The sequence below is a fragment of the Triturus cristatus genome, chromosome 3_1, assembly GCF_964204655.1.
Source record: "Triturus cristatus chromosome 3_1, aTriCri1.1, whole genome shotgun sequence".
NCBI lineage: Eukaryota > Metazoa > Chordata > Amphibia > Caudata > Salamandridae > Triturus > Triturus cristatus.
In genome coordinates, this window is record NC_140583.1 from 721,373,879 (window position 1) to 721,396,243 (window position 22,365).

At 43.2% G+C, this 22,365-nt stretch overlaps 1 protein-coding gene across 5 annotated transcripts in view; it reads left to right on the plus strand.

Moving 5' to 3' along the window:
• Positions 1 to 22,365, plus strand: part of PHRF1 (PHD and ring finger domains 1) — a 497,237-nt gene that overhangs the window by 205,687 nt on the left and 269,185 nt on the right. For all 5 annotated transcript variants that reach the window (XM_085644828.1, XM_085644832.1, XM_085644830.1 and 2 more), the window contains exons 9-11: positions 12,902 to 13,031; positions 14,804 to 14,931; positions 17,354 to 17,541. In XM_085644828.1, coding sequence (XP_085500954.1) covers positions 12,902 to 13,031; positions 14,804 to 14,931; positions 17,354 to 17,541 — 446 coding nt within the window. The remainder of the gene's footprint in view (positions 1 to 12,901; positions 13,032 to 14,803; positions 14,932 to 17,353; positions 17,542 to 22,365) is intronic.

Sequence of the window (22,365 nt, forward strand, 5' to 3'; positions counted from 1 at the left end):
TTCATCATCAGGGTCTCCTCTTTGTCACTCAATGACATTGAGGGCTACAACCCCTTCATAAGGAACGGGGAGCCTGAGGATGTCTTAAGATATGTGTGAACATAACGGAGCTGTCAGTTATATTCAATAGACAACCAGATGTGGATGAATTTTATAAGTGTGGGCATTAAGTGCAGTGCAATACAAAGTGTTGAAAGTGGGTTAAAATGGAAAAATGAGAGAAAAAAACTTACTAATATCCCTCAATATCCAACCTAAAAACAGTGCAACTGACAGTAGTATCAAATTTTTTTTAAAGTCTGGTGTATATAAAGGCTCAACATGTTTCAGCATTCACTGAACAGATTAATTCCATGCTTTCTTCAGGACCACAAATATTTTGCTACTGCGACTAAACAAATAGTGTATAGAAAGGTTGGAACGAATACAACCAATTCACCTGTAATCAGGAATCTACAATACTTCCTCCGCAAATCGTATGATGCAAGTGGCATCTGTAAAGAAATAAGACGAGGCGTGTACTGTAATTTCAAAGTGATAGAGTGCTCATAATACTAAAACCTAAATACCATCATTGTGACCACCTATTGATCATATATGGACTACAACAGTTAGTATAAACAATACATTCTTACCCAAAATGCTTGGGAAGAAGACCTCTCCTCACCTGGCTGAGGCTCAGGATAAAGGGGAGGTACCGCTCTGTGTAAACAAATCATTATCCATCATATCATCTCTAACTACTCAAAGCTAAATGTGCAGCACCACAATACGTATTACATGCAAAATGGCTGTTAATTTGCAGTTTTAAGTTGTCACTTAAACCAATAATCCTCTTATATTTCTCATCTGTTCAAAAGTTGAAGAATAGTTCTAAAGTGTCAACTTCATTTAAGAGTAACACATTCTGTACTCGTGCTACTCATCCGTATCATGTCATTGCAATGTGTTGTCAAATATCAAGGTCTAAAATCATCAACAGCCTCCCAGTATCTAAGGACAGGCACCAACCACCCGCCTTTCCTTGGCGAACGGCTCAGTTTTTCGTAACAGTCATATGGCACTGCTGCGGAAGTATATACATCACTCGTGGCACTAATCGCACATGATTCATATAACGGGCATCTGAACCCAATAGGTATAAACCTAGTAACTACACTCAAGTTCAGCCAAACATATGACGTACAACCATTTCGAGTAACACTGAAAGCAAGCCCGCCTACTGCTCCGTCGGTACCTCTGGCAGTCATCTAAGCCGTCTGGGGAGGTGCCGCGCGAGGCAGGAAGCCATGTTTATATCACGTACAGCCAATGTGAAGAGCGTCAGTACACGCATACGTATTGTGATCACGTGATGTTGTAGTTCCCCAAAACACTATGAATGTTATTTGGCAACACATTGCAATGACATGATACGGATGAGTAGCACGAGTACAGAGTGTGTTACTCGTTATTGAAGTTGGCACTTTAGAACTATTCATCAACTTTTGAACAGATGAGAAATATAAGAGGATTGTTGGTTTAAGTGACAATTTATAGCTGCAAATTAACAGCCATTTTGCATGTAGTACGTATTGTGCTGCTGCACATTTAGCTTTGAGTAGTTGGAGATGATATGATGGATAGTGATTTGAGTAGGGAACCATAACGTGTATGGTACTTCCCACTTTGTTTACACAGAGCGGTGCCTCCCCTTTATCCTGAGCCGCAGCCAGGTGAGGAGAGGTGTTCTTCCCAAGCATTTTGGGTAAGAATGTATTGTTTATACTCACTGTTGTTGTCCATATATGATCAATAGGTGGTCACTATGATGGTATTTAGGTTTTAGTATTATGAGAACTCTATCACTTTGAAATTACAGTACACGCCTCGTCTTATTTCTTTACAGATGCCACTTGCATCATACGATTTGCCGAGGAAGTATTGTAGATTCCGGATTACAGGTGAATTGGTTGTATTCGTTCCAACCTTTCTATACACTTTATTTGTTTAGTCGCAGTAGCAAAATATTTGTGGTCCTGAAGAAAGCATGGAATTAATCTGTTGACCCTTTATATACACCACACTGTAAAAAACAAATTGATAATACTGTCAGTTGCACTGTTTTTTAGGTTGGATATTGAGGGATATTAATAAAAGTTTTTTTTCTCATTTTTCCATTTTAACCCACTTTCAACACTTTGTATTGCACTGCACTTAATGCCCACACTTATAAAATTCATCCACATCTGGTTGTCTAGTGAATATAACTGACAGCTCCATTATGTTCACACGTATATCTTAAAACATCCTTGGGCTCCCTGTTCTTTATGAAGGGGTTGTAGCCCTCAATGTCATTTAGTGACATAAAGAGGTGACCCAGATGATGAAGCATGTCACAATTGGTGAGTGATGTGTATCCGTCTTAAAGAATTTTTCCATTTTTTTGTGGTTCTGACTCAGACAATCAGTACTGAGTTTTGTAATTCTAGAGTTCTCTTTGTTCAAACTATAGTTGTACACCCGTGGATATATTTGTTATAGAATTGGGGTTCTTTTGGGGTAGAGTATCCATGCTAGGTCTTTAAAATTACCTCAGACCCTATTTAAAAATTGTGTTTCTAAAATCTCTACCAAGCGAACCTCCCAAGGTGTTGGACACACTTCCCAGTTAGAGAAAATGTACTTATGACGAGGAGCTTGCAGTGGGGCCCTTACCTCCTCCTAAGCAGAAGTAACAACAGGAAATAGCTCTTTCCCCCCTAGGTAGATTAGCTGCTGGAAAGGATCAAGAAGGACGCCGTAATGGCCAATGCTTTGGGGACTCTCCAGACTCCTCTTCCACGGGGTGCCTTTCGGAGGACCCAATTCAGAGGGGGTGCCAAGGCCACCTCCCCTAATGCTCCAGTCTCTCACCATAGGCAGCAGCAACCTTCACTGGGTTACTCCAGGGGAGCTTACAGATGAAACCACTCAAAGGGCAGAAGTAGAGAGTGCGTGGCTAAATGACTTTCCATGAAAAACAGCGACACAGATCACCGGAAATGCTTATCACAGCCAGGCAAGGGTCCAAGCATTTCAGCAGTTACGATCTCTTTTTGAGCCAGATCCCCATGTAACAGCCAGAATAGTCATGCGCCTCGTTGGTATGATGGCCTCCCGTATTGCAGTTGTCCCCCATGTAAAGTTACACATGTGTCCACTACAAGAGTGTCTGGAAGCACAATGGTGACAAGTAGAAGGTCACTGGGAAGATCTAGTCTTGGTGTGGATGCATCTACAAGAAATTATTGTTCATGGCACGTGACCCCAAAAAAGCCCGCCCCTATCAACAGGGCTTCCACATAAATTACTTTGCAAGTTGTTGGCCATTCAGCTAGCACTGTTAGGATCAACGTAAGGTAGTCCACATCAGGAAAGACAACATCACAGCAATGTTTTACCTCGAGAAACCAGGGGATACACATTCTCAACAGCACTAGCGCAAAGCTTTTAGTATTGGGCACTCCACCACAACATACACTTACTAGAGGAGTACCTTCCGGTAGTGGAAACTACTTTGCAGGCTTGCTCAGCAGGTTGCAGCAGTAAGTCCATAATTGGGAACTCTACCTGCAAGTCCTACTCCCTCACTTCTGTAGTAGGGGAGGTTCCCTGACATAGACTGGTTTGCAAACTGCCAAAAACGCCAAATTCCAAAGCTTCACCTTCAGGTTACCTCAGTCCGTGGCTAATGCACTATGGATGAATTGGCCATGGATAGTTGCCTACGCTTTTCTGCCTCTCTCCAAGTCCTCCGTATGTGGTTCTGAAGCTTCAGTAAACCTTCCTCTCCCCTCATCTTGGTGGCTCCCACTTGAGCCAGACAACCCTGGTTCACTACTCTTCGCTACCTATCTTTAGTTCCCCCACAAGAAACTGCCCTACCGGCCAGACCTAACAAAGAACCAAGGCACAGTTATGCATCCTAATCCAATGATGCTCAATCTTTCAGTTTGACTTCTGAAATCCTAGACTTTGGTTACCTCGAACTGCCTCCAGAATGCATGTCCATCATATAAGTGGTCTGTAGAAATAATGGCAGCGCTGAAGGACACACAGCACAACCTCTGGTCTGGATGCCCCACCCCTCTCCCCCCACCTACCCTCACTTCCTTCCCATAGTTTTACCCACCGTTCCATCAGGCCCTGTCAAAGAGGCAGCTGGAGGTTTATGTGGAGGCGTGCCAGCTGGGGAGACTGTAAGCCGATGCGGGAGACGGTCATTATGATGCTTCCTAAGCCAGATAGGCCCGCGGCTGAGATGGGCTTCTACAAGTTCCTTTCCATATTTAATATGGACACCAAGCTTCTCGCCAGAGCGTTAGCAAATAGACTTAAGAGGGGCGTGGGATTCTTAGTGAAGTACAATCAGGGTGCCTTCATCTCTGGCCATAGTACCTCAATGAACCGACGACAACACATGTCCTACATTCCACGAGGGACTTGGACATGGAAGGAGCCTTGATAACGCTGCATATTGAAAAAGCTTTTGATACCATTGGATGGTCACATATGTTTGCATTATTACAACAAATGTGTTTTGGACCTCATTTTCAAGGTTGGGTAAAGCTTCTCTCTACTGAACCGATGGCCAGAGTCGCTTGGATGGTGTGGTATACCAATAGATGGTAAGTTATGGGTTTGGGAGTGAACTCCTGTTTAGGTAATATTGTCCAACTTATGAAATAACGTCTTTTGTAATACTGGTGCAGCAGCGAAACACACGCTGTCAGTACGTGTGTGAGCTTCCAATTTGTTAGACCAAGTGCATATACCCGGGTGCGCTGCGCACAATTCACTGAAGGCAACCGTCCTTGTTTCAAACACTTTTTTATTGGAACATAAAATAAAGTTTTCAATGTACTTCACAATACAGGAAACTTAAGTCAACATCTATACATTGTTGTAGTTTCTCAAATTATACAGAGACAAGTGCATTTTTATAATCCTGTAACATAATATATCATGACATTCAATGTCTAAAGTTTACAAATGTTCAAGGTATCAGCCGCTTGTTTGTGACGGATCCCAATGCATTTTGGGATTTACCAGTCTCTTCGTCAAGGGCCAATCTAAAACAATAAAAAAGATCAGCATTTCAATATGCGGATACTTCTCCAAAAGTTCAATGTCTCTCTATACCAATATAAAGATAGCTTAGTTCTCAAATCCTAGAGCTGAGCACTCTGTATGATCGTTCCAAACACCAATTCAAAAGAACCTCAACCTCACCCAGGTGTGCAAAAATCACTAAAACATAATTTCTCGTGTTGTAAGAATGTGTTCCACACTTGAGTGCAAATGCGTGGTCATCACGAAAATACCTTGAACGATCCTATACTGGTGTGAATCTCGGGAGCCTGATGGAAGACATACAGAAAACCAATGCAATCCCATTGCCAAATATATATATATATGACAATGTCCAGCAAATCTAATCCAATGTAGCCATGCTCACCCAAGCTGCGCCGAAGGGCTGCACGCTGTCATGCTACTCCGTAATAGGATGTTAGACTTTCTCACGAGCCTCGATCCACCAATCTGTAAGACAGTCATGCAAACTGTTAGACGTCGGATTACCGCCTCACTCGAGCCACGAGCTCCAGAGTACATTACTCTTAACCCACCACGTAGTGAGTGTTCACCGTAATCCCTTGTGTGCTCCTTTCTGCCGAAACACCATGGTACTACTACTACGTCCCCTCACAGTTTCTAAATACCAGTCTGACCAAAAAATAGAAAACGGATTAATGTCTAATAAGTCGAAAGAATGGTAAAAACTCTGCCGCTATTTTTGAGTGGGAAACATTCCACTACTGATGAGTACATTCCAAAGTGACCCAAGCTAACAGCCTCGCGATTACATAACGGTCCAATCCCTTGTAAAAGAATTCAAATGCCTCAAATTGAAAATGTGCTTAAAAGCTATACACTACTCATTTCTTGTTGTGATCCCATACGACAGTCTAACGTGATGAAAAAAACGGTTGATGAGTCCTAGACCTCGGACAGGGTGGAGGCAATGGAGCCCTCACACAGCCGAACTATTTCATGATCAAACCAGACTAGCAACCCCGCCATATCAAACTGGTGCAATCACTAAATGTGTGGTAAAACACCCATACTATGTTTGAACACTGCCTAAATACCCACATGACTATTAGGAAAGTGCAGCATCTGTAACTTGTGCGCTCCCGTATGTGCATAATATACTCCTTGGATAAACTGCTATAAAGAAAAGGATGTTTATGTGTCTGCCCGATGGGGATTATTCCGTACCATGTGACAAAAGTAAATCTATCTCCCAAAGGTTGACACATATCCTGCCTTTTATAAAAAAAATCCGACGTGACCGGAAATGAACAATAAATGATGTGATGAATGCTTGATGTAATGCATGCAATCCTATGGTGATGTATAATCCAAGCCAATGAGAATGTGCTATAAAAGTAAGCAAGAAAGAAAGAGAAGAACCTGAAATAAGGAGCTGATGGATCAGACTATGTTGGAACCTATCACTATCCGTCTACTGTGCTCTTAAAAATGTAGAAGAGATGATTTATAAGAAACAACTCGTATCTAGACGATCATTAAGTCCTTTGGGAATCATAGTATTCACTTTCTTTATCCAATAGATCTCTCGCTGTAGCAATAATTTATTATTGTCGCATCCCTGTCTAATAGGCACCTTTTCAATTATCAAGAATCTCAATTGAGACATGGTGTGTCTGGTTTCATTCCAATATGTCGCCAGGCTCGAGGTGGTGTTGAGACTTCGTATTTTACTTTTATGCTCTGTTATTCTGGTCTTAATTTTGCGCTGCGTTTTGCCAACATAGGCCTTTCCGCACGGATATTTGATCAAATAGATTACGTTGCTAGTGTGTCTCAGTGGAAGTTTACAGCCTGTGGACGGGTGTGTAAATTCGCTCCCTTTAATCACATTATGACAGTGAATGTAATTGTGACAGGGTTTAGTACCCTGATAATTGTGATTGACATCCATTTTAGTAGTAGACAATAACGAGCATAGATTTCCCCCCCTGGAATAGGCATGTAAAGGTGCCTGTTGAAATATCCAGTGGAAGTCAGGTTCGTTAGTCAATAGTTCCCATCTTTTGTTGATGATCTTCTTGATGGCCTGTGAGCTTGTCGTGTACTTGACATGAAGACCATTCTGTTTTGCATCGGTTTACTTTGTGGAAGAAGTGACTCTCGCCTGTCCTTTTGGTTTATCCTGTCTATACAATCTTTCGAAGTCGCCTCTGGATATCCTCTGTCAAGGTATTGCTGTTTGTATGTTTCAATTTTTGCTGTGCTTATACCAATAGAAGGGACATCAGGGAATGCCTTCTATCCCCTCTTGTTTATCCTGGCTCTGGAGCCTTTGGCAATTAGGATTCGAGATGTGCTGTGGCACTGGGGAGTTAAAGTGGGCAGTGCCATACACGTATTCACCATGCAGACATATGGCACTTTGGTTTACCATAGGGTCCCTCCTATTAAATTGCGATCCTGTTTACAGAACTGGAACAATTTGCCTCGACATCTGGTCTACAGATGAACCCGTACCAGATGGTGGTCTTTCTTCCGGGCATGCTGGCAGGAGGTACACAAGGTGTCCATGTGGTGGATCTGTAGCTAGCTCTGTATTCTGGTGGGCAGTAGTACTTAAACTCACAGGACTAGTAAATATCCACATAGACCTTTTGCCCCATCACTTCTTACTCACTCTTGTACTGAAGCCCGAGAACAGCAGATTGGATATAAATTTGCTTCCTTGGGGGTCAGTGCTGGTGAAGCGTTGTATTACTACACATTGGAGGCATGATTAAGGGACATGCATGAGTGGGCTGTAGCAGAAGTAATTACAATGTAGATGGTTAGAACATATCCAAAGCTTCAGGATGACTTAGAATCGAGGACTGTTATGCTCACTATGTTGGTGTCTGGGTTGAGGTTGAGAGTTGTGGGGAGGAGGGTGGGAGGGCAGCAGTGGTATTGTAGTTGATTGATCTGCAAGGCACAGCTTCTGTGATTTTTCATGTAGCCATGTACGCTCTTGTGTTTTACCTACACAGCTTGTATTGTGGTCAATGTTTCACAGTATAAATAAAGTTAAAAAAAATAAAAATTGCCTAAGTACAGACAATTCCATTTCTCAGATGACCCCTTTTTCATTGTTCACAGTTGGTGCCAGTCTTAGCTTTGCTGCGGCTGGTACTTAATTAAGAAATCAGCTTTCAGCTTACCTTCATCTCATCAAAAGTCTCTAGGGTTTTAAGAATCATGCGAAAAAACGTTGTTTAAAATGAGGATGAAATTATGATTTTACTCTTACCTGTTCAGTAATGTTTTTGGTTTACCTTGGTAGTATAATGGTCGGTTGCAGAGTTTTTAGGTCTTGCCTGAGCCAGCGCGCATTCGCTGCTCTGCGAGGCTTTTAGTAAGGGCTTTAAGACTATGAACACACGCTTGTGCGCGTCCTTTTTTTCCCCCCACCTGTTATTGGCCTTTGCATGTGTCTTTCTAAGAAAAACAGCACACAATTGGCCCAAGGTGGGTGCATGTCCCGCCTTCTCTCTCCTCTGGCCTAGGGTGCTCGGGAGCGAGCAGCAGCGCGGCCGTGTGCCATGTGTTTTTAATTATCAGCGGCGGCGCGCAGTGTGCCAGATGGAGGGCAGGCCGCATTCCAGTCTCAGGTTACCATATGGAGCAATCGTCCTCGCAAGACTGACATCCCAGGGACCTGGGCTCAGCTGTGTAACCGCATCCCTACTCTGCCTCATTCCGCCTCACTGTATCTTACGGTGCTTTATTCCACCTTATTGTGCACCAGGCTCTGGACACCCATTGACCCGCTCTGGCTTTCAGCAAGGCCCTTCTGATGTTAGCTCCTGCTCACCGCTAACACTGGTTTGTTTGCTGCGATGATTCTGCCTCACTGTTCCTAACGGTGCCTCATTCCACCTTATTGTGCTCCAGGCTCTGTACACAGGCTCAGCTGTGTAACCGCATCCTTCACTGTGCCTCATTCTGCCTTAGTTAGCCTCACTGTTCCTTAAGGCGCCTCATTCCACCTCATTGTGCCCCAGGCTCGCACACGGGCTCAGCTGTGTAACAGCAGCCCTCACTCTGCCTAATTGTTCCTCATTTCACCTGTTTGTGCCTCACTGATGATTTCGCCTCACTCTGCATTATTCCTGTATAATGCATACTGTGTACACAAAGCTGTATACACATAATTATATGCTACATAATTGGAAGGCAACCAATGCAACATACACTCTTAATAATAGCACTTAGTGCCACATAATTACACACCACATAATTACACTCTACTGAATGCTACAAAAGAAGAGAGTAGTACGCGCACTACCTAGGGCTATCCAAAGATTTTGATGTTGTACCGTGCTCACGGGGTATCACTCTCCGAGAGGGAGTGTAAATATGAACATAGAGAAGCACCCCCAAAGATTTGGGGTGTGTCCCCCAGGCACTGGTTAAAGGTCGCACAAGCGGTTATTAACTTCTGAAGTGAAAAAAGTTCATCACAATTTGAGGTTTTCTTAAGCTGAAGTTTTACTGTTTTCTATTGCATCATAGAAAATCAAATGACAGTTTTATTCCGTGAGTGGCAAATTTTTCCATTGCAATCTACGGTTACATAGTCATTCCCAATGCATTTCGGCAGGATCTGCCTTCGTCAGGGGAAATCTGTAAATAATCATACGCATCGTGAGAGTGCTGTACGAGGATATGGAGTGTCTTATTTAACCAACGGTGACAAGTGAATGGGTTAGTGAATGTGTGTTCTGTGACGGTGAATAGATAAATACATCGGAAAATATACGGGTTGGTGTCCGTGTGTAAGCAATAGTGACAAAAGTATAAGTTGCTTGTAACTAATTAATCAAATATACTTGGGCGTGTCTCGCATTACTAAAGAGTGGTTTACGAGGAATGGTGAAACGTGCTGGTAAGTATAATGAGAAGTGCCGGGTTCGTACTGTTAACAATAACGAGTTAAAAGAAGCGTGGTTAACCAAATTACACATGCCGCTACTACCGGAGATAAAATGCGCTTACCGAATGTGCAGAGTTCTGGCGCGCGGGCTCACTGGCGTGGTGGTGTTCAAGTCTCATGCAGAGATTTAAAAAGCGGATAGTCACGTGTGGGTAATCATGTGATGCAGGTACGAATTGCGTTAAAAAGTAAAAAAAGTAAAAAAAAGACTACACCGGAATAGGTAAATAGGTGTATAGAAAAAAGATCAAAGGTATGCTAGGGTGATTAAAGATGTGAAATATGAAACGCGGTTAATAAAATAAAAAAAGAAAAATGAAAAAAGGTGATCGGACTGAAAAGAACGTACAAGAGCATGAAAAATAATATAAATGAGTGTTAGAATTAAGGTGAAAGAACAGTAGTGTTTCGAAAAGGGCTAAGGGGTCTGTCCGTTGGTTAACAGAAAATAAAGAAGTTGAACAAAGAAAAAGGGTAGGGATAAAAGGTGAGAGATGGTAACAACATTATTAAAATAATAGTAACAACATTATAGAACAGAACATGATTGAGGGTATCATTGAAGTTCAGATGAAACGTTACTGATAGTACACCTATTTACCTATTCCGGTGTAGTCTTTTTTTACTTTTTTTACTTTTTAACGCAATTCGTACCTGCATCACATGATTACCCACACGTGACTATCCGCTTTTTAAATCTCTGCATGAGACTTGAACACCACCACGCCAGTGAGCCCGCGCGCCAGAACTCTGCACATTCGGTTAGCGCATTTTATCTCCGGTAGTAGCGGCATGTGTAATTTGGTTAACCACGCTTCTTTTAACTCGTTATTGTTAACAGTACGAACCCGGCACTTCTCATTATACTTACCAGCACGTTTCACCATTCCTCGTAAACCACTCTTTAGTAATGCGAGACACGCCCAAGTATATTTGATTAATTAGTTACAAGCAACTTATACTTTTGTCACTATTGCTTACACACGGACACCAACCCGTATATTTTCCGATGTATTTATCTATTCACCGTCACAGAACACACATTCACTAACCCATTCACTTGTCACCGTTGGTTAAATAAGACACTCCATATCCTCGTACAGCACTCTCACGATGCGTATGATTATTTACAGATTTCCCCTGACGAAGGCAGATCCTGCCGAAATGCATTGGGAATGACTATGTAACCGTAGATTGCAATGGAAAAATTTGCCGCTCACGGAATAAAACTGTCATTTGATTTTCTATGATGCAATAGAAAACAGTAAAACTTCAGCTTAAGAAAACCTCAAATTGTGATGAACTTTTTTCACTTCAGAAGTTAATAACCGCTTGTGCGACCTTTAACCAGTGCCTGGGGGACACACCCCAAATCTTTGGGGGTGCTTCTCTATACTCTACTGAATGCAACATGCACTCCACACAATACCACTCGGTGCCACATAATTATATGCTACATAATTACACTGCACTCAATGCAACATACACTCCAAATAATACCACTCAGTGCCACGTAATTACACGCCACACAATTACTCTACTGAATACAACATACACTCCCCATACCACTCAGTGCCACATAATTACACACCACATAATTACTCTACTCAATGCAACATAAATGCACTCCACATAATACCACTCAGTGCCATATAATTACACGCCTCATACTTACACTCTACTCAATGCAACATAAATACACTCCATATAATACCACTCAGTGCCACATAATTACATGCCACATATGTACACTCTACTCAATGCATCATAAATAGACTCAACATAATACCACTCAGTACCACATAATTACACGTCACATAATTACACTCTACTCAATGCAACATAAATGCACTCCACAAAATACCACTCAGTGCAACATAGTCACACACCACATAATTACACTCTACTCAGTGCAACATAAATACACTCCACATACCAGTCAGTGCCACATAATTACACACCACATAATTGCACTGTACTCAATGCAACATAAATACACTCCACATAAATGCACTCTATACCACATACCACCAATCCACATAAATGCACTCCACACCATGACACAATTTTACTAAGCATAATTTCACTCGACACCACAGTTCCAGGCCACACAATTGAACTCCACGCATTTCCAATACACACCGCATAATTACACACCAAACAACATATTTCAACTCCACAGTCCACAACGTACCTCCAATCCACACCATATAGTGTCACCACCTGAGCACCGAACATCATTCACCACCACCATTTTGCATCACGTCAGTCTGCCCTTGGAATCTGGCATCTGTTGATTCTCCCCTAGTGTCCGTCCGCTGCTCGTATTCTAATTAAATTACTGTTTTCCAACTTCCACTCCCCCGTTATTTATGTCCTGCTCCCCATAACAAAAAAAATTATAACAAACAAGCATGAGAACAGGCAGGAAGTTGCCAGCAGTGCAAGTACAAGAGAAGTAGAAGACTTTTTTTATGTTAAAATCTTTTTTTAATCAGGTTTTTCCGTTGTATAGAATGTCTTTGTTTGTATAAAGGTAACAAAAATGCTTAACACTTTTTATTATAACTTTTCAACATAATGCACAGCAGGCACAATGCTCTAGAACATAGCCAAAGGTTCTGGCAAAACACATAAGGTCCCAAAGGCGAGACCTATTGGCTACGCCAATGCTTGTTGATTGTTTATGTTCTAGGCATTGATAAGCTTGTATTGTTCCTGGCATATGTTTTTGGAAAAGGAAATCAATAAACTAACGTAAACTATGTACGTTTTGATGAAGCTTCATTGAAGCATTTGTTTAAGATGCTGAGCAATTGTGTAATGCAGATTGTTTTTGTTTTGCTCGTGCAGCATGTGCCTCGTTACCTCACGAGTTCTCTGCTGGATGAAACCATTGAAGCGGTGGTGGCCGGATTGAATACTGCTGTGTACCAGCGGCCATTAACCCCTCGTGTTAAAACAGTACGAAAAAAGAAAACAGGTAAAAATAGGCATCCCTTTCTCCCAATATGCCCATAGAGCGCGTGCAAAATGTGTTGCTGTTTAGTTTTAAATAATTATTTTATTGAATCTTTATCGAAAGTCCTAAACACTAAGTATCCCTGCCGTTTTGTAGAATGCCCACACAGTCTAAAATATATAATCTACGATATGTAGTGTTTGATACTCATGATAGAATTCTGGTGTTGCAGATAAAAAAATTATTTAGATACTCTTACTATTAAAAACAAAACTGACTCTTCACTAATGTGCGACCCAGCACATGAATGGTAATGGTCAGTGTTTTCAACTTAAACATCTCCATGATCAGATTAAGTTTTAAGTAATTTTTCCTGTCTGTAAAGTATCACTTGAGCTTATGATAACCTCACCTTATTCTAACTTTGAAATACATGTTTAGATGTGTTTTTTAAACACAACTCTTGAGTTCTTAGCTTTGGGACAAAATAATTGAAGTTTCTAAACATTTAAGTTGAAAGTTTCATTGGCATTCAATAGTAAAATTGGGAAAAGAATGAAGGACGATACACCATAATGCTAGACTTGTGGTCAATGGTTGTATAGCCAGAGGACAGGCAGAAGTCATCTAGCTTTTAAATATTTCTTTCCCCTGCAGTCATGTCTGCCCTCTACCTGAATTTAGGTCTCAAAAACTTCTTGTGGGCCTTCCCAAAACTTACAGTTGGGTTAGTGTCAGTGATTGCTCACCATTGGCTGGTTTTCGTTCACACCGATTTGATTTCTTATTCAGTGGCTTTACTTCCTCATGTGTGATTGTCCTTCTCTTGGAGCATACCTTTTTACCATCCTTTTGAATGGATGATTTTTGACCTTTTAGGGAACTACTTTTTCTTCTTTTAACACTGAGATTGCATGTGTGTTCTTGCTTTCATATGCTGCTTCCCCCCTCCATTACCCTCCCCTTACACTTGTTACTTTTATCTCCACCGCAAGCTTGATCCCTTTCCCATCCTGGCCTTTTTGCAGATTTTTTTTGCTCCCCTACTCTCCTGCCTCAACGCCTCCATTGTTCCCAACCTGTACCTACTTACCCTGAAGTGCTCCTCAATAACACTCTTCCACCTGCCCAGCAGTCATGTCCTTTAAATAAATAATTATTCTAAACTTTTTACTTTTTGGGATAGTTTGGTAGCGAAGTTTGCTGCCAAGCTGCTTCTTTTTTTCAAATCTTTTTTGCAGTTAAATGTTTTTTTTTGTGTGTTTTTTTTAAAATATTTACGGCTCCAAAGTTGGGGGCCACGATCTAGCATTATGACATGCACGTATGCATACATAATGGCTCATACATGTGTTCAGACCCTCACATTTTTTCTGACTATGCTGCATTTAGCATTTCTTTTTGCAGATTCTGAACAGCATCAGTAAAAAACATTGACAAAGTCAATGGGTCTGAGAGGAGAGACCTAGTGGGTATGCCAGTGCTTATTACTCTACTGATGCACATTGGTACCAGCCAGTTTCTATCCTGCAGCTGTAGTTCATTTGTGACCATTATCGCTCTTGTTGCTGAATTGTGATAATTGGTGTTGAGGGGAGACACGTAAATTTACATAGAAAGATTCCTTGGGATTGAGAAGTGGTTCGCTCTCCATTATGTACAGCGAGTGGCAGTTTGGACAGAAGTTTGCGACATTTTAAATTGTGCATACTTTTAAATGTAATTTTGACGCCTTTATATCTCTCGTGCTCTTGGGTGCATGCTTGACTGATGTTTCTGTTCTGTCTCTGTAGGACGCAGGAAGAAGGGAACAGGCAGGAAGAAGCCTAGAGGAAAAGTTTCCACTGGAAGCTGGATGACTGGGAAGAAAACCAGGAAACGCCGACGGCGATTTAAAAGAAGGACAGGAAGAAAGATGACGGTCAGAGCACGCCCAAAAGCATCAGACATACCAGTTTTTCTTTCACCCTTATTCAATTGTTTTTCTTCAATATATTGTGCATGATGTGGTCTTCACTACACACAGTTAATGGATTGGTGGAGGACACACATAGCCCCAGGAAAAAGTGAATTATAGCTCAAGCTTTCTAGAACAGTCTAAACTCAAAAGTTGTGTGACACAGTGGTTTATAATGTTTACAATATACAATGGAAATCAATTGTAGTGAGTCAAACATATATAGAGAACTAATCACAAAAATAATTCAATACGTTGAAATTTATTCAGATTAGTGCACATTCGGAATTAAAAACAACATATAAAAAATCTTTTTAATTAAAAAAAATTAATTTATAAATATACATATATTATACAATGTGAAGAAAATATCGTCGACGCAGCGTTTCGGTGAGAAGTAGATCGTTCACCTTCTTCAGGACAGTTTTCTAAATAACAGATCATATTGTTATGGTCGTATCTCTATATTATTGACTCACAGTATACTCAACTACATCGATAACAATGTACTATATTATTCGATAGACTGTAAAAACATTTGTCACCACTCAACTTAAAAAAAGATATAATAAATAATGACTTCATAAGCATTTAGCATATAAGCTATATCCATGATGTTACTGAAGATCTACATTGGTAAATGGATAACATACCTAAAACATTCTTAGGTCGTAAGCGACATTCAATCGATTAAAAAATGTACACATGACATCAAGCTTGTCAAATTTTGCGGGAATGAAAATTAATAGAATAACTATCCCTAATGTGAACGGGACAATTTCATCCACTAAGTAAATTCCCAGGAATTAAAAAACTATGATGAAAATATAGTATTCTAGGAATATCCATCAATTTAAAATACTTTGCAGTCCATAATGACCTACTGTACCGTCAGTTGTTACTCATGTTCACAGGTGTTGCTGAATCTATGCTTGGATTCATATTTAATTTAATACGTAACTAAGGACCAAGCAAGTTAGCTGTGGGATTACATAGTATTGAAGTAAATCCTCTGCTGCTGATCACTTATCGTATTAACCTCCAAAGATGATTGCGCAAAGAGGAACTAATACCTCGAATAAGTCCTCGAGAGATTACAACTAAAGTTGACAACACATATTTCAGAGTAGATTACTTCTTGCTGTCAGAGAAATATTTATCCAAACCATATTCTTTTGGCTGAAAAGGATGCTATAATCAGTAGCTTTATCTAAAATCATTGTTGCAATAAACTTAATGTCAAAAATATAATAATCTGCGGGAAAACAATTTCTATTAATCCTTCCCTACCAACTTAAAGTATTTACGTACTAGAAGCCCTCTAATCGCTCCTACAGGGTGTTGCTTACCCGCATGCTCCAATCTGGCCTCCCTGCAACCAACAAACGAGTTCCGGGTTAGGATACAGATTAGTGTCTCTCCCGGAACCGCTTTTATATCCGTGAACGAAACGAGTGACGTGATATGTTTAACAATTACTGCCGTTAATGGAACTCCAGACGTAATTAGGGTTCCACTAAAGAATATTGGTGCTAAATAATAGTGAGCAAGAGACCCAAGTCTGGGCAAAGAGATGCCTGAGCAGTTTCACTTGGAAACATGAGCGGTCGTCTACCCATGAATAAGTAAGGTGGGGGGAGAGCGGGGGTATAAAGCATTTCACATCTTTAGTCCTACAACTGTTATGTTATTGAATTGGGGCTAAATTGAGAGAGGAATGGCTACTCAGAAAGCATACTGAGAGGGTATAATGCAGAGCATACCGAATTTGATGCATGCAAAAACTGGCAACCAAGGGGAGATTTTATGCTTAGGTTTAATATGCTCCTGCATTTTCAGCTTGAGAATTTGCCCGTGTGATAGCCCTAATGAGAGCAGCCCTTGTGTTGGTGTGTTGGTTGGTGTGGTGGGTGGGTGGGTTGGTTGGTGGGTTGTTTGTGCGAACCAGAAATCGAAATTAGATGTGCTCACTATTTGATTGTGCTACCGGGGTTTAAGACTGCTCCATGTTTCCTAATGGTTTTAACTTGGGCAAAGGGCACTTTTTTATTTTATTTTTTAAATCTTTTTATTGCAAGTTGGGCATTCCAGGCACCTTTTTGCCATAAGTGTCTTGCTCTCATCTCAACTGTCATTAAGGTTGTGAAATACAAGCTGCACTATAGCAGAATTTGATAACTGTTTTTTGATTTCTTGTAATAATTACAGATGATTCACCAGCTTTAGCTGTATTAAACATAGGTTTCTCCTGTGTGGGTAGTTCAAGATAAATGTGAGCACCTAAATGAGACACTTGACTATGATAAGAAAAATGCAGTGATGGTTATCTTAAGCAATGTGTGACTACTCTGATGAATGACATTCCCTTTTCTTCTCTGTTAATTAGGCTAAGAAAGAGGTTACTACTCGCACCCGCATTGCTAAAACATTGGGTCTCTGCAAACCTGTGCGTGGCGTTTCCATTCCTGCAGTGCGTGGATCTACAGAGCCTTCCCTCGGGTTGCTGAGATCAGATATTGGTGCTGCTTCTCTCTCTGTTTTTGGTGATCCCTTTGCATTGGATCCATATGACAGGTAAGTGCCCTAATTGCATTGAGTCATTCATTTGTCACCTGTTGGAGTGGTGGCATAATGAGTATTGCTTATAGAGGCTTTCTAGTTTGACTGACTACCCTTCTCTTTGCTGAATAAATGACTGTAAATATTCTACACTGATGTACTCGTGAAGTAAACTGCTTCCAAGTGCTGAAATAAAGTAGGGGTAGAAAGCCTTGCTAACTACACAGCTTCTCCATCATTGGATCTCCAATAATATCCCAAAAGACTACGTATAATCAGCTAAGTGTAGGATCTCTGACACTTGTGAATTCCCTCATGGATTCTGGTCTTCAGATCTAGGCCCAGATCTCTGTACTGGGGTGAATGTATGACATTGTTCTGCATTCTGTCCATCAACTGTTGTTTTTGCATGTGGCAAGACTGTGTGTATTCTCTGCCTCCCTGGGTCTCACTCGTCTAACAACTGCCATAATTGTAAGAAGTTGTCGAGGGACCATCAAGGACAGGGAGAGGATTCGACTTTATTGCCTCCCTGAAAGAGGTAGGTCTCCTGTGAGGCAGTAGAAGAAGAGAACTCGGTCGACGTCGCGAGGAAAAGTCCCGACCTGTTCTCCATCGTGGTCGGGATTGACGTTGAAGCTGCAGACGACGAAGAAATCTGCGTCGAAGACTTCGGTGATGCCGGTGCATCATCCAACATCCACAACGAAATCATCATCGTCGACGAAGGAAACAGGTCCTCCGTTGACGTCAACCAGGCGTCGTTCAACGTCGAGAGACAAGTCTCCGTCGACGCTGGGTAGGCGATCGACGTCGAGGCACATCACTCCGTCGTCGCCTCATCGACATCGAGGCTCAGGTCTCAGTCAAGATCAGTCCAGAGATCTTAGACATCGAGGCACAAGACACCTCCTTCGACGTTGAGGCAGAAGCCAGGCCGAGGATCTTCAACGTCGAATCACCACACTCCATCTACGTCGAGGCAGCAATCTCCGTCGAAGTCGGTGCAAAGATCTTCAACGTCTAGGCAGAGATGTCCGTTGTCGGCAGTCCAACGCCGGTTGACGTCGAGACACCAGTCTTCAGAGCGGGGTCGGCGGGCGTCGAAGCATGGCACTCCGTCGGTGTCGGGTAGACGCTCGACGTCGAAAGAACGTTCAGCTGCAAGGTCAAGTCCTCCTTCCAAGAGGAGAAAGTCAACATCGAGGCAGATGTCTCGGTTGAGGCGACAATCTGTGCAGAGGCGCTCCAGATCGGAGTCGAGGCACCCATCCAAAGAAGCCTCACACCCAGCAAGCCTGTCCTAGTCACCGACATCTAGAACAGGCTGTCCCAGTTCTCACTGAGAATCAACGTCAAGATCTCCAGAGGTGGTGATCTCGACGTCCAGCAGGCCAGTGTCAGGGGGACACCAAGATTCCCCAACCAGGCCTGCACAAGAAGAGGTGAACTCCCCTCCTCCTGCACAGTCTCCTGAGGGGCGAGAGAGGCACAGATCACCTTCCATCCATCTGTCAACACAATGGAACAGGCCTTTGCATCACAGGTCCACGGTCACAGCCACAGGAGAGCAGCATTACTCGAGCCCTCTTCACAGATCTCCGTTTGCTCGTCTGGTACAGGCTGGGGATAGAGAACGTTCTCCTTCAAGAGTCCGAGCTTGCAGCCACACTCCTGCTCACTCGCACAGAAGGTGGTCTAGATCTAGAAGCAGGAGGAGAACCTACAGAGGCTACTCGCCTACTCTGACTGACAGTCCGCCATCGAGGGTCTCTCCTGTGGATGATGTCTACACTTTTCAGGACATTCTTGGTAGAGGGGCGACGAAGCTAGGCATTCCTATGCCGACTCTTCAAAGTAAGTCCTCTGTGATTTTTTTAGACTCTACACCAGCGGGCAGCATCTAGACCTCTACTACCATTTAGTGCCAGGCCTCATAGAGCCAGTGATGGACATCTTTCTCTCACCGGCGAGTGTTAAGACTGCTCCAGCGAGAATCATTAAAAAGTTCCGCTCACCAGAGGACGATCCACTCTTCCTTAGAGCTGATCCTCCCCCGGATTCTGTCATAATTGCTGCAGCAAAGAAGGCCCATGCTGTCGCTTCCTCCTCTACTTTTCCACCAGATAAGGAGAGTAAAACAGAAGATTCGTGGGGTAGGAAGGTTTGTGGCACTTCGGCCTCTATGTTGAAGGTCTCCAATGCATCAGCTCTCCTGGGCTGCTACGACAGATCTCTGTGGGACTCACTGCAGATATTCACTGAGAAGTTGCAGGTTGGTGTCTAACCAGGTTATCAGCGCTGCGGCTGATGGGGCTACCCTTTCGGCTCATGCTTATGCGCAAGGATATGTGCAAGAAGAACATGTTGGCTCCGACTTACAGCACTCAAGCCAAGAGCGCAGTCACGCATCCTGAATCTTCCCTTCTCCAGCTCCTCTCTGTTCGGGGCTCACACTGATGAAAAAATGTCCCGGATGAAAACAGAGCTGGACACACTGAAGACAGTGGGCCTCGAGAAAAAGAAGGATTTCCGCAAGAGATTCAGGCCTTACAATTGGCGATCCTCCCAACAGAGGGTTCAAACCCCTCATTGGCAGAAAAATCAGGATCAACAAGGTCAACAAAGATCTCAGTATCTGGGCAGACGTTCTTCCTGAGGAGGAGGAAACCAGCACCAAGGTAACAACTTCACCAAGACTCAGACAAAGCAATGAGTGCCCACTTCCCCCGTCGCCGTTCACCACTCCAGTATGGGGGGGTGTACGGGGGGGGGGGGAAGTATCGCAAATCATCTCGAAGTGTGGCGTGCTATCACGAAGGATCGGTGGGTGCTAGCTACGCTGCAGAATGGGTACTCTCTACGTTTTCGACACCGTCCTTCCTCAATCCCACCAGTTCAATCATCGAGTCACCAACTGAAGCTCTTACAGCAAGAAGTTGCCGTCCTTCTCCGAAAGTCAGCTATCGAGAAGGTGCCAGTATCTCAAAGTGGGAGAGGGGTTTACTAAAGATACTTCTTGGTAAAGAAGGGTCGAAAGGCAGAATACAGACCCATTCTGGACCTGCGGACACTCAACCAACCAATCAATCAGAAAGGAGAAGTTGTGCATGTTGGCTCTTCATCAAATATATCCACATCTCAGGCAGGGAGATTGGATGTGTTCGCTGCATCTGCAAGATGCATACTTTCACGTTCCGATCAATCAGCATCACAGACACTACCTAAGATTCCTGGTGGGATCCTCTCATTACCAGTTCAAAGTACTGCCCTTCGGGTTGAAGTCAGCCCCCCGGGTGTTCACGAAGTGCATGGCGGTAGTGGCAGCCGCACTGCGACACAGAGGCCGTACATGTACTTGGATGACTGGCTGTTGAAAGGCCCTTCTCCAAACAGTGTGAGGAGTCATTTCCTGAACTGTCTCGAACTTTGTCACCGGCTGGGCCTCCATGTGAATTTCGACAAATCAACTTCACTGCCAACACAGAGAATACATTACTTAGGTGTTCTGCTAGACTCCGAGGTAGGAAAAGTGTTTCCTTCAAAGGAGAGACAGTGTTCCATCATACAGAAATGCAAGCTGGTTCTGCGCAACGGAAGGCTGCCTGTTCGTCGGTTTGCCTCCCTGTTAGGGTCGATGGCATCATGCATCTTCCTGGTTCCAAATGCCAGACAACGAATGCGTCCTCTTCAGCAGGATCTGGAGGACTAGTGGGACCAACAGACAGCTTGTGGGACAAAAAAATAAGTCTTTCAAACGCAGCAAGTGCTTCCATCCCTTGGTGGATGAAAAAGGAGAATGTGCAAGTCGGAATTCCTTTTCATCAAACTCAGCCAGCTCAAACGACGCTGATCGCGGACGCTTCACTGCAGGGCTGAGGAGCCCACATGGGGCCTCTCTAGATTCAAGGTTTATGGTCTCCAAAAGAGCGATCCTACCACATCAACATGTTGGAGCGGAGGCCAGTTTACCTAGCCCTCAAGGCTTTCCTCGATTCAGGCAAGTTCGATCTTAGTACAGACACCACCATGTACTACCTGAACAAACGGGGGGGAACTCGCTCATGCACACTGTCCCTGGAAGGTCCAACCCTCTGGCATTGGCTCCAGGCGCAGAATCTGCCAGTCACAACAGTCCATCTGCCGGGAGAACAGAACACGAGAGCAGACGCTCTCAGTCGTCACTTCGAGGACAGAGAAGACTGGGTTCTCAACGACGAGGTAGTCGAAGACATTTTCCAGTCGTGGGGTCGTCCCACCATCGACCTCTTCGCGGATGACGAAAATACGAAATGCCGAGACTTCGCCTCAAGATTTTACCGACTAGGATCGAAAGGGAATGCCCTTTTGATAGACTGGTCAGGGGCATTTGTGTACACCTTTCCACCCCTTCCTCTCATCCCGAAGGTGGTGACCAAGCGGTCTCATTCACACACGAGGATGATACTGATTGCCCCGGACTGGCTGAGACAATGGTGGTACCCGGACCTTCTGCACCTATCGGAATACCCTCCCAGGAAGCTGCGGTGCAGACCGGACCTGCTGTCCAAGATGAACGGGAGGATTCTTCACCCCAACCTTCCCTCACTGAAGTTGGCAGCATGGCTCCTGAGGTCCTCCAAATGCGGTGTGTTCAAAACAATTGTAACTCAACCAAAGGACAGGAAGAGGTCATCCTTCCGTACCTGCTTTATATGGCGAAAGCAGGTTTGAAGTTTCCTTCCATTAAGGTGCACTTAGCAGCTATCACTGCATATAGACGTTCACCTTTTCAACATTCCTTTTTTCAATTACACGTTGTTGAAGATTTTTTACAGGGTTTTTACAGAGGGTCTACCC